The 13010-nt window shown below is 43.8% G+C and overlaps 2 protein-coding genes across 5 annotated transcripts in view; one reads left to right on the forward strand and one right to left on the reverse strand.

The window, feature by feature from the left end:
- LOC140727663 (SH2 domain-containing protein 1B-like) overlaps positions 1–13010 on the reverse strand; it is a 225657-nt gene that overhangs the window by 172341 nt on the left and 40306 nt on the right. The gene's annotated exons all lie outside the window — the stretch shown is intronic.
- Positions 1–13010, forward strand: part of LOC140727662 (E3 ubiquitin-protein ligase DZIP3-like) — a 94551-nt gene that overhangs the window by 78048 nt on the left and 3493 nt on the right. For both annotated transcript variants that reach the window (XM_073045298.1, XM_073045299.1), the window contains 6 exons: positions 3767–3854; positions 5305–5406; positions 6747–6884; positions 8192–8343; positions 8508–8628; positions 8736–8831. In XM_073045298.1, coding sequence (XP_072901399.1) covers positions 3767–3854; positions 5305–5406; positions 6747–6884; positions 8192–8343; positions 8508–8628; positions 8736–8831 — 697 coding nt within the window. The remainder of the gene's footprint in view (positions 1–3766; positions 3855–5304; positions 5407–6746; positions 6885–8191; positions 8344–8507; positions 8629–8735; positions 8832–13010) is intronic.

Genomic DNA, 13010 nt, shown 5'->3' on the forward strand with positions numbered 1-13010 from the left:
TAACACGTTTATTAAACACTGAAACAAACCCCCTCAAAAGTAAACAAACCCAAACGTAATCGGAACTCAGCTGCTGTGCGACACATTCACAGTTCTTAATAGCGCTGCATGTTCAAACAGTCTTTAAAGCGGTATTGGGAAAAAAAAACAGTTCTTTAAAGCGGTATGCCGAAAGTAAACAGTTCTTTAAAGCGATATGCCGAAAGTTCAAAAGCTCACAGTACTTTTAAAAGGAGAGACTTTTTAAAGCGATGTAAATTCTCTTCCACGTCGATGTCCTTCGATTCCCCGGCGTCGAACTTTCCCACGTCGAATTTTATTAAATATAACGGTTTAAAGGTACTGACCTTCCTTCCACACTATTCTCAAATCCTTTCTGGTCAACCCAGGGATTAACAGCAGGAATAGTCAACGAAATCCCTCCGAATGAGGATCAAACAAGGTCGAATTTTTCCATCGTCGAAAATCGATTCTCCTCGATTTTTATCTTCCAAACTTTTCTACACTCTCCATCAGCAAAGAAACCGCTGGCAATGACCTTTTAAACTTTAGGCATTATATAAAACTTCATTTTTAACTAAACTGCGTCATCACATTAAATCACGCAGTGACATGAAGTCATCTTGGCAAATCCAGCCACGAACTGCCCCACCTGACAGGGTGGGTCTTCTTTATACCCTGTAGAAAAAACCTGTCACATGACCTCTACTGGCGGGAAAATGACATCACTCCACCATCACAAAACCATTACCTCATGTCCAGTATAACTTCAACCCCAGTCACGTGACAAGGGTACCACTGTCATGTGTCACGGGTACGTAACAATAGCTACAGATTAAAAAAACCCCGGATCAAAATGAAGAACGTTGATACAGTGCAAAAATAAACATACAATAATAATATGATACAAAGAAAGATAATTGAGAAAGCAGCCAAATTGAAGACATGTAAAATTAGTATCCTCTCCAAGCCCCACAACAAAAAAAAATCCAGACCAACCACAACACAATATAGAGAATATAAATCAGGACAATCAAACCCCCAAAACTGTAAATACACTTAGCAACAGAAGATATTAATGCCTACTACCAACAAAAAAAAGGAGCTGAAAGCAAGGGACCGAAAAAAAACCTTAGTCAAGAGGAAGGTTATGAAAGTACTCAATAAAAGGTCCCCAGACCTTATGGAATTAAGGACTGAATAATGAATTTTTTCAAGGTCTAAGCAGGCCATAATATCGTTAAGCCATTGAGCATGTGTGGGTGGGGCAACATCTCTCCATCTAAGGAGGATTAAATGTCTAGCCAGGAGAGAGGCAAAAGATAATATTCGACACTTAGTCGAACTCAGACTTAAATCTGTCTCACCCCAGAAACCGAACAAAGCAATTAAAGGGTTAGGTTCTAGGTGGTGATTCAGAATATACGATAACGTTATGAAGACGTCTTTCCAAAATTTCTCCAAGCTAGGACAAAACCAGTACATATGAATGAGAGAGGCCTCGCCCCTTTTGCATTTATCACAAAGCGGACTGATGTTAGGGTAAAATCGAGATAATTTAGATTTAGACATATGGGCTCTATGAACAATCTTAAACTGTAAAAGGCAATGGCGAGCACAAAGAGAGGTTGAATTAACCGATTTGAGAATCGAGTCCTAAGTCTCATCGGATAAAGAGGTATTTAAATCATGCTCCCATGCCATTTTAATTTTATCCACAGGGGCACGTCGTAGGGCTGCTAATTTATCACGAATAAATGATATTAAACCTTTACCTAGTGGATTAATAGAAAGAATTAAGTCCATAACATTTTTACCCATCTAGACCTTTAACAGTATGGGAGTCCCAATCAATGTGTGGAAAATTAAAATCCCCTACTATCACAACTTTCTGTCTCCTGTAGTTGTCTGTTATCTCTCTGCAGATTTGCTCCTCCAATTCTCGCTGACTATTGGGTGGTCTATAATACAACCCTATTAATGTGGTCGTACCTTTCCTGTTTCTCAGCTCCACCCATATGGCCTCAGTAGACAAGCCCTCTAATCTGTCCTGCCGAAGCACTGCTGTAATATTTTCACTGACTAGCAAAGCCACCCCCCCACCCTTCATCCCTCTGCCTCTATCACATCTGAAACATCGGAACCCTGGAACATTGAGCTGCCAGTCCTGCCCCTCCTGTAGCCCAGTTTCAGTAATGGCTATGATGTCATAATTCCACGTGTCAATCCACACCCTCAGCTCATCTGCCTTTCCCACAATACTCCTCGCATTGAAATATACACACCTCAGAAGATTATTACCACCACACACAACCTTACTATTTGTGACTTTGCATGAAGTACTAACATCATTTATTTTTACCCCCATTCCACTATCTACTCTGGCACTCTGGTTCCCATCCCCTTGCAAATCTAGTTTAAACCCTCCCCAATAACACTAGCAAACCTCCCTGCAAGGATATTGGTCCCCTTGTAGTTCAGGTGTAACTCGTCTCTCTTGTACAGGTCCCACCTGCCCCAGAACAGGTCCCAATGAGCTAGAAATCTGAAACCTCAGCCACGTGTTCGTCTGCCAGAGCATCCTACTCTTACCCTCACTGGCACGTGGCACAGGCAGCAATCCGGAGATTACTACCCTCGAGGTCCTGTTTTTCAACTCCCTACCAAGCTCTCTGTACTCACTCTTCAGGACCTCCTGACTCTTTCTACTTATGTCATTGGTACCGATGTGTACCACGACATCTGGCTGATCACCCTCCCATTTCAGAATGCTGTGTACGCGATCAGAGACATCCCTGACCCTGGCACCCAGCAGGTAACAAACCATCCGGGAGACTCTGTCACGACCACAGAATCTCCTGTCTGTACCCCTGACTATGGAGTCCCCTATCATTATCGCTCTCCTCTTCTTCCTCCCTCCCTTCTGCACTGCAGAACCAGACTCAGTGCCAGAGATCCAGCTGCCGCAGCTTGCTCCAGGTAAGCTATCTCCCCCCCCCCCACCCCCCCAACAGTATCCAAATCAGTATACCTGTTCTGGAGGGGAATGGCCACAGGAGAACCCTGCACTACCTGCCCTTTCCCCTTCCCTCACCTGACGGTAACCCAATTACCTGTGCCCTGTTCCTTAGGTGTAACTACCTCCCGGAAGCTACTATCTATAAACTGCTCAGTCTCCCGAGTGATCCGGAGGTCATCCAGCTCCTGCTCCAGTTTCCTAACATGGTCCGTTAGGAGCTGCAGCTGGATGCACTTCTTGCAGGTATCGTTGTCAGGGACACCGAAGGTCTCCCTGACTTCCCACATCCTGCAAGAGGAGCATTCCAACATCCTGCCTGGCATATCCTCTAGTCTGAACAAAAAGAAAAGTAAAACAGAAATTTATCGGAATCTACATTCGCCTCTGCCTGTTTCTCGCCAAAGCTGTCCCACTACGACTCACTCCACTCCAATGATGGCCGCTGTATATGGCAGTCTTTCTTTTAAACCTTGGCGAGCCTGCACAGTCTGGCCTCTTTTCCCTGATCAGTTAAAGGAAAAACGACCTTCCCTCCGCGATGCTTCAGTCTTCCACTCTCAGCCTTTTGCTTTGATTGTTCTCTCTGACTTTTATCTTTTACAGCCTCTAGAAATTTGGCCACCATCCTTCTGAAGTCTGTGTGCCAATGTGGACAAGTTTTTCATCCAGCAAGAGCTATTTTGACTTTCTGATCACTTTAATAGGCACTGTTCATTTTTTATCTAACAAAATATTCTTGGTATCTAGGAATCCTACATCTGCTTCTGCCTGTGCAACAGCTGACGGTTGGCAAGCAATTGTGGCTGATATAAGAAATAAAATTGATTTTACAAAGGTGAGAAAAATGTATTTGTGCAAGTTAAATACAAGGACCTGTGTTAAACTTGAAATCAATATTTGTCTGAAATGTAGTTCTGTGGTTAGATGTATCTGATTTTTAAATTGCTGAGTCAATGGCGTGGCTTTTGATAACTCTTTCCTCAACAACAGCAGATTTAAACAAAAAACTGGTACAATGAAATATAAACATCAATTGCTACAAACACCATGTAGAGATGTCACAGTCTACAGGTAGAAGTTATTTGAAAACATTTTGGCTGTGGGACGATGACTACTGAAACCTGATTGAGATCATTTCTAGTCCAGGAGGCAAAGGGGATTAGAAGATCTCAATGTGTTGTAGATCACATAGAGGAATCAGAAGCCTGTCACTACGAGTAAATATGGTCCTGGTCTCATCAATGCACAGACTGAAGCTCTCCTCAGTGAGAAAGCGGGAAGAACGAGAGGAGTGCTGAAGCAGTAAAATGGTAAAACCCAGTTTGTGTGGGGCAGGCGGGCAATGACCTGCAATGGCAAAAGCTGGGGAAATTTGATTTAATTAGTCTGCCCTTCCTTAAAAAGATGCTAAAAGTAGGTCAGACACACGTGCATAATTCAGCACTGTTAAGTCTTCTGTCATGAGCATTTTCACCTGAAGAAAAATTTTGCTTCCTTTCCCTTTACACCAAATATGCAACAGACATTACTCAGAAGAAAACAAGAGATGTGTGTGGGATATTCATGATATTCACAAAGTTCTGGTGAGCATAGAAACTCTAGTGTCCGCTCCCCAAGGGCTAGAGTTTCCCTGGAAGCATAGCTTTCACCTAGAAGGATATCCTTTTCCTTTTTAACCCTGAGATACATGGGCCACAAGAAGGTTTGTTTCTTGGCTTGTGATGAGTTGCCCCAATCTTCAGTAGGTGTTGTAATTGCCCATTGTGTTCATGGCAGTGGAGGGGAAGTTTAGTTACTGCTTTATGAACCTTCCTTCATTTTGTATTGGCCACTGGTCATTACAGTCTAAACTTTTAATCATTCCCTCTATGACACAGCCCTGTGATCATTGTTGTCTGATAATTCTATTTTTTAAAGTGCTGTATAAATACAAGAATTTTGTACATGTCAATTAGTTCATGTTGAGGGTGAATGTTATGGAGTGTGACTTGTGCCTATGGAATCACAGCTGTGTCCACCGAGTGCTTGAATCTTTGTGACCTATACAAAAGGATGGAATTGCTTCATTCAAATCAAGTACAACACTTATGATTTGATTCAACATTCTTCCTTTCAATTTTCCTCTTCCATCAGAAAGAAAATGCTTTGCAGTAGAAGAAATTAATGCAAGAAGCTTGCACAATATATGTACTGTTATTGATAAAACTTGTTTGCATGTGAAGTGCCAACTTAAGTTCCCGATGATCTGAGTTTAGTAATAATTTGGACTTTTTTCTTCTTCGTAGAATCAATTTGATGAACAGATAGCTTTGTTGAAAAGTGGAACTAAGCTGAGCATACTTCCACAAATAAAGATACCACCACCACCTCCACATCCAGATGCAGTGGTATGTTCTTTCAAATATACTTGCTTTATTACACGTTGACAACTAAATAAATTCATTTTGCTCCAAAATCTTTGGCTTGTGATCACAGAAGGCATCCTATCAAATTGCCCAATATTGCAAGAAATTGCAGAGATAAGAACACAGTCCAATCGATCACAGAGATCAGCCTTCCCTCCATGGACTGCATCTACACTTCCCACTGCTTAGAGAAAGCAGCCTACATAATCCGTGAACCCTCCCACCCCAGTTGTTTTCTCTTCCCCCCCTCCCCCCTGTTAGACAGAGTATACAAATGCTTGAGAACATGTGTCACTAGACTCAAAGGCAGTTACTATCCCTCTTATTGGGCTCTTGAAATGGATCTTTCATATGTTAACCACTGATCTCCCAGTTTACATTGTAAAGGCATTTGCACTTGGTGTTAGACAATAGGTGCAGGAGTAGGCCATTCAGCCCTTCGAGCCAGCACCGCCATTCAATGTGATCATGGCTGGTCATCACAATCAGTACCCCGTTCCTGCCTTCTCCCCATATCCCTTAACTCTGCTATCTTTAAGAGCTCCATCTAACTCTTTCTTGAAAGCGTCCAGAATTGGGCTCCACTGCCTTCTGAGGCAGAGCATTCCATAGATCCACAACTCTCTGGGTGAAAAAGTTGTTCCTGAACTCCATTCTGAATGGCTTACCCCTTATTTTTAAACTGTGGCCTCTGGTTCTGGACTCCCCCAACATCAGGAACATGTTTCCTGTCTCTAGCGTGTCCAATCCCTTAATAATCTTATATGTTTCAATCAGATCCCCTCTCATCCTTCTAAATTCCAGTGTATACAAGCCCAGTTGCTCCAATCTTTCAACATATGACAGTCCCGCCATCCCGGGAATAAACCTCGTGAACCAACGCTGCACTCCCTGTTGCCTGCGCTGTACTTTTTCCATTGACTATAACAGAATAATCTGCATTCTTATAGAGTTGCAGAGTCATACACCATGGAAACAAGGCATTCAGCCCAACTAGTCGATACTAACCTAGACCCATTTTTCCATGCTTTGCTCATATTCTTTTAACCAGGGGTTCCCAACGTGGGGTCCACGGAACCCTCAGTTAGTAGTGTAAAAGACTCTGGAGGCCTTTGCTTTACACCGTTCCTACCCACATGTCTGTGTAAGCACCTTGTAAGTGTTGTTAATGTATCTGCTATTCTATTTTAACTTTTCACTATCTTGATGTATTTATATATGGGATAATCTGTCTGGATGGCATGTAATGTAAGCTTTCACTGTTTCTTGGTAATGTGACTAAAGATTCAGTGAAACCTCAAGTGCTGTTTTCTTATTTTCAGATGAAGCATTTTCTGGAACAACATTTACAAATGAAATCAAACTATTGGCAGGCTGGATCTGGACAATCCAGTTCTGCTAATGGAAGGTCCACAGTTGTCAAGGCACAGCCAGAAGTTTCGATATCTGGACCGGAACAGGTATGCATGTTGTCCTCATGACGATGGAAAAATTCTGCAAATATTCTTACGCTCTTTGAAGCAGATGGTGGCAAATGATCCATTGACATTTCCCTCTAAGTTATATCCTGCCATGGTTAACAGTCTTCCAGAAGTGTCTCCAACAGGTCCTTAATAATAAACACAAGAAAGTCTGCAGATGCTGGAAATCCAAAGAAAAACACAAAAAGTGCTGGAGGAATTCAACAGGTCAGGCAGCATCTATGGAAATAAATTAACAATTGGCGTTTTGGGCCAAGACCCTTCCTCAGGACTTAGGAAGGGTCTCGGCCCAAAACATTAACTGTTCATTCAGTTCCATGGAGGATGCCTGACCTGCTGAGTTCCTCCAGCATTTTGTGTGAGGTCTTTTGTAATGGCTTTTTCTTAGACTTTAGCTGAATGCTTCTGATCTTGACTGATGTGCATGCCATGAATACTTCGGTGTGTGATGAATGTTTGAGATTTACTGCAGCAAGTAACCTCTAGTTTCAGTGGCATTACCTGGATGACAACACCTTAAGTATTAGGCTTTAAAAGATGGGAGGGAAATCTCATACATTCAATAGTTTAGTTAACATATATGCAGATTACTTCTGTTAATCCTGAGAACAGCCTGCTTGGTGCTGAAATGGCGATGGTTTAGAGCTTCACGTTCCTAGGCATAAACATTACCAACAGCTTGAGTTGATCCAATTGTTTAGACGCTCTGACCAAGAAGGTACACCACTAATTCAATTTGCACAGAAAGCTAAGGAAATTCAGCATGTCCCTGTTGACCATCACAGCTCAGTTTTGCAACTGTTCTGCCCAAGACTGCAAGAAACTGCAGAAAGTTGTGGACACAGTTCAGTCCATCACAGTAATCAGTCTCTCTTCCATGGACTCTGTCTACACTTCCCACTGCCTTGGACATTTTCACCCTGGACGTTCTCTCTTCTCCCTCCCTCCACTGGGCAGAAGGTAATAAAAGTTTATAAGCACACACCACCAGGCTCAAGGATAGTTCCTACCCCGCTGTTATAAGATTATTGACTGGACCACAATGAAATTGAACTCTTGATATCACAATTTTACCTCAGCATGGCCCTTACACCTTATCGTCAACTGGAAGGCATTTTCTCAGTAACAATAACGCTATGTTCTGCATCCTGTCTTTTCCTTTGTACTACCTTCATGTACTTATGTTTTAAAATAATCTGTATAGATGGCTTGTGAAGCAGTGAGGTTTTTACTCTATCTCGGGACATGTCACAATACTATTAACTACCAATTACATGAATCCCCAGATTCAAGTGGCTGCCCCAGCATCCAATCAAGTTGTAGCCTGGCACACTGGAGCAGCAGCAAGGAAAGTGGCATCAGTAGGAGGAATCCGTGGGAAAAACAGCTTTGAAAGAATCATGGAGAAACTCTCAACATATTACCCACAATTTACACGGTAAGTATCAGGGGCTAAACTGCATAGTTCAGTGAACTGCATCATAATAGTTTCAACAAGTACTTTTCTCCCACCACTGCACATTTGATTCTAGCTGGTAGAACATTGTTTGTGTTTTATCTCAGAAACTTGCAAAATTAATTAATTTTGTGTTTGTGTTTTAGAAGTTCACTGACAGATTATCTGAAGGAAGTGAGGCTGTCGAATGGTGGATCCCTGTCTGGATTATCATATGATGAAATTATAAATAAAGTCGCCGGATTAGTGGAGTCAAAACTGTCTGCGGTAACTGTGTGATTGCTATTGAGGCAACAATGGAGTATTATACAGCTTTATTTTATTTATTTAAAGAGTTAACATTTATCTTTATCCTTTGTCTTTCTGCATTTCAGAGGAGTAACAGAAGTCAGAATAACCCCCCTCAGACATCTGTCTGGCATTCATCTAGACAGCAGGGATTTAAGCCCTGGGAAGGAGCTGCAGCCTTGGTAATCTGCTAAATACTATGTTTATAAAGTTAATTATCACCCCCACCCCCAAAATATAACCTTTCTTTAAATAAAGTTTTTACAATTCTCCTTGCCATTCCACATAAAAAAAGATCTCTGTTGAAAATCCCACCAATGCCAGTTTAGGCAATAAGAATTCCAAAAGTTTTATTGAAGTAATGGATGAAGGAAACCCACAGGTTGTAAGTATAAATTCTAATCTGTACCTATGGATCACCTCCATGAACTGTTTTACAAATTACAAAGCTTAAGGTGAATTTGATGCATCAGAGACTATATATGGATGCAAGTTCCTGTGATAGGGCAGGTCTGCCACGGTAATTTCATCCTCTTCCCTTCCGCCAGTAGCCCGGTAATTCGCACGAGCTCTAGCAGTGCTGACGCTATGCTCGTGCTTAGTGGAAGAGTTTGCATGTTGGGGGATGGGGAATGGTGCTGGCTCCTGGAAAATGGCTGTCTGATCGATTTCATTGCGCAATGCAATTGTCCGCTTATTGTGACAAATGTGTCTGTGGACATTTGTGATCGTGAAGGAGGATGGGAATTCCTGTATTTTGGTTTTGTGTAATTGTTCCAGTCCCACATCCCTGCATTCCATAGAATGGTCTATCCCCTTTTTCCTAGAGTAAGGAGATTCCTTAATTTTCTTGTGTGTGTGAGAGAGAGAGATGAGCATTACTTCAGACTGATGTTTTGCAGCTGAAGTCCTAAAGGTTTGATGCTCTATATCTGTACTTTCTCTTATGCCATTTTTTTGTTGTACTGTCCTAAAAGATTTCCGCCTCTTGCACACAATAAACACCATTGCATTGGATGTGCTATTGTGGCCTGTCATCTGATTTTTTTTTAAAGTCCTCACCAAAACCCAACGGCATGGTAGCTGATGCAGTGGTGGGATGGTAAACCACAAGAAAATGAGGGTGTTTTTAAAAAAAAAAGACTGGTTTGTGCTCACAGACGACAGTTCCTTTTTCAGCCAAGCATGAAGGACCTGATGATGAGCGATGGGATCCTGCAGAGTCGGAAAGAGAGGGGCATGCAGCCTCAGGTGCTTAGCTGAAGGCCCAGGAGTCCCTTACCATCCCAGCGGGTCCGCTCTTGGATAGGTTCCTGATTGACCAGCAGGAATAGCTGATTGAGGAGTTGTGGGAGCTGAAAACCCATCTAATGACGCCACCCCAATCAGAGGAGGGGAGGAGAATTGGTAAAGCTCCTGCTATGGGGGACACCCAGCGTTCTCTCAAGATCTGCAGGAAGTTCCAGCCCAAGGCTGCCCCTACCAGCTCCCAGGTACTCCCTTCAGGCAGGTGAAGGGGGTGTAATGCAGGAGGCCTACTCTGCGATGGATGAGTAGGCATCCAACCAGTATCCTCAGCTGGAGGAAGCTCTCCTTGCCAAGCCTGACGTCTCTCCGTAAAGCTACCGGTTGAAGTTCCAAGCCTGGCCAACACCACTGAGGGAGTCACTGAAGGACACCTTACCACCGCCTGAAGAGACAATATAGCCGGTGGTGAAGTCAGAGCCCAGGACCGAGGATGATGTCGGAGAGGTCATCGTGCTAGAGTAGCTGCTGCATGTCCTGCCAGGAGATGTCTGTATATAGTAAAGGATCATGAACCTGTGAATGGTTTAGCTGCAGCCCACCTGGCTCAGCAGTACCTGAATGCCTGGCGAGGGGTGGTCTGGCCAGTTTCAGTCCAGCCACCGGAGCAGAGTACAGCTGCTGTGAGTAAAGCTACTCGGGGCCTACGAAAGTTACACCTGGGTCTAAACAGGAGAAAAACAGTGGGAAGACCAAGCCTTTAATTTGCTGCTTCTGTCAACAGCCGGGCCACAAAGATTCTTCTTGTCTCCTTAAGCACCCAACCACCTAAATTGTCTTCACCCACATCTCTTCCATTTCATACACGTCTGCCTTCACCCCTTCCTCCTGCCACCACACCAGGGAGAGGGTTTCTCTTGTCCTCATCTATCAGCCTCGAGCCTCCGTATCTAGCACATCATTCTCCATTAAGTTCAGCCACTTCTCCAACAGGATCCCACCACCAGGCACATCTTTCCCTCCCCTCCCCTTTCTGCAGGGATTGCTCCTGATGCGACTCTCTTGTCCATTCATCCTTCCCCACTGATCTCCCTGGTATTTACCCACTGGTACTTACCCTTGCAAGCAGAACAAGAGCCACACCTACCCCTACACCTCCTCCCTCAACACTATTCAGGGCCCCAAAACAGTCCTTCCAGGTAAGACGACACATCACCTGTGAGTCTTTTGGGGCATCTGCTGTATCTGGTGCTTCCAGTGCGGCCTCCTCTACATCAGTGAGACCTGACGTGGACTAGGAGACCACTTCGCTAAGCACCTATGCTCCATCTGCCAGAAAAAGCAGGATCTCCATGTAGCCACCCATTTCAATTCCACTTCCCATTCCGAGATGTCAATCCATGGCCTCCTCTACTGCCACAATGAGGCCACCCTTGGGTTGGAGGAGCAACAACTTTTAGACAACTTGGAGGTAGCCTCCAACCTGAAGGCATGAACATCGATTTCTCAAACTTCTGGTAATTGCCACCCCACACCCCACTCCACCATTCCTGTTTTCCCCCCCCATCCTCATCTCCTTACCTGTTCATCATCTCCCATTGGTGCTCCTCCCCTTCCCTTTCTTCCATGATCTTCCACCCTCTCCTATCAGATTCCCCCTAGTCTAGCCCTTTATCATTTTCACCCATCAACTTCCCAGATCTTTACTTCATCCCTCCCCCTCTCCCGGTTTCACCTACCATCTTGTACTACTTCCTCCCCTCCCCCCACTTTTATCTGACTAATTTTTTTTCCTTTCATGATGAAGGGTCTCAGCTCAAAACGTCCATAGACGCCGCCTGGCCTGAGTTCCTCCAGTATTTTGTGTTTGTTGCTTTGGATTTCCAACATCTGCAGACTTTCTGGTGTTTGTGTCTGTCAAACCATTGTTATGTTCCTCGAGAGGGGGAAGAAACAGAGCTGCAGGCTTGTGAACACTCTTAAGGGGAAGGGAGAATATATGAGGAAAAATGAACTTCCTGTGGAAGTAAATGGGCAAACTCTTCACTGGGAGTGTAATTGAGAGAGTTTTCCCTGCCAATGTTAACTATTCTAAATGTGTGCAAATGTACTGTGTGTCTGGGGATGTTAAGCTCGCAGATCTTACCCTTGGCATTGATGATCAGGTCTTTCTTTTGTGTGTGGCAGCAAATTGCCAAAGGTTATTGTTTGTTTGTTGGGTGGGATTTGCCTGTGTTGTCCAACTTTTTGCAGAAAACTGAACCTGGTAGCACTGTGAAGCTTTCATGTCCTGTGTTAACAGAGCTCAGACCAAGGCAGGGTTTGACTGCCGGGTTCTTTTACCCATCCCCAGCAACGAGCAGCTGGCCAAATGACATGATCCTTGAGGTTTTGAGGAAGGTAGGTCCTATGTCGTACGAAGTGTCCCATCCAAAGAAGGGCTAAATGTCCCAGGTCAACCATGTTAACCTCTTGAAGGAATGGAAGGAGAGGGAGGAGGCTTAGATGTTCCTGACGATCCCACCATCTCACCTTGTTTAAACTACAACCTCGACGTACCAACTTGATCAAACACACCATCAGTGTAAAGGATGACTAACCCATTCATAAGAGACCATACAGTGTTGCCACAAGTCATTTCTTCCTCCCCACCCCCAGTAGCCCCATAATTCTCATGATCTCTGTCTGGCACTGCTGACGTTGTGCTCATTGGATGCACGTGCTCAGTTGAAGAGCTCATTTCGGGGAATGGGGAAGAGTGCTGGCTCCTGGAAAATGGTTCGTTGTTGATTGATCTTATTGTGCAATCTCATTGTGATGAATGTATTTGTGGACATTTGTGATTGTGAAGGACGTGTCCACATTTACAACACAGTCAGAAGGGATGATCCTTTTTCTCCTAGAGGGAGCAGATTTCTCCTTAAAGTGAAGAGAGAGCGATTGAGTGTGGTAAGGTGTATTACTTCAGACTGATGTTTTGGAGCGGTAGTAGTCTTCAAGGTCTAATGCTCTATATCTGTCTTTTCTCTTAAGTCATATTTTGCTAGTTCACTTTTTTTTGCACTTTCCTAAAAGATTTCCTCGTCTCGCACACAATAAACACCTTTGCAGTGAAT

The sequence above is a fragment of the Hemitrygon akajei genome, chromosome 5 (assembly GCF_048418815.1).
Source record: "Hemitrygon akajei chromosome 5, sHemAka1.3, whole genome shotgun sequence".
NCBI classification, from domain to species: domain Eukaryota; kingdom Metazoa; phylum Chordata; class Chondrichthyes; order Myliobatiformes; family Dasyatidae; genus Hemitrygon; species Hemitrygon akajei.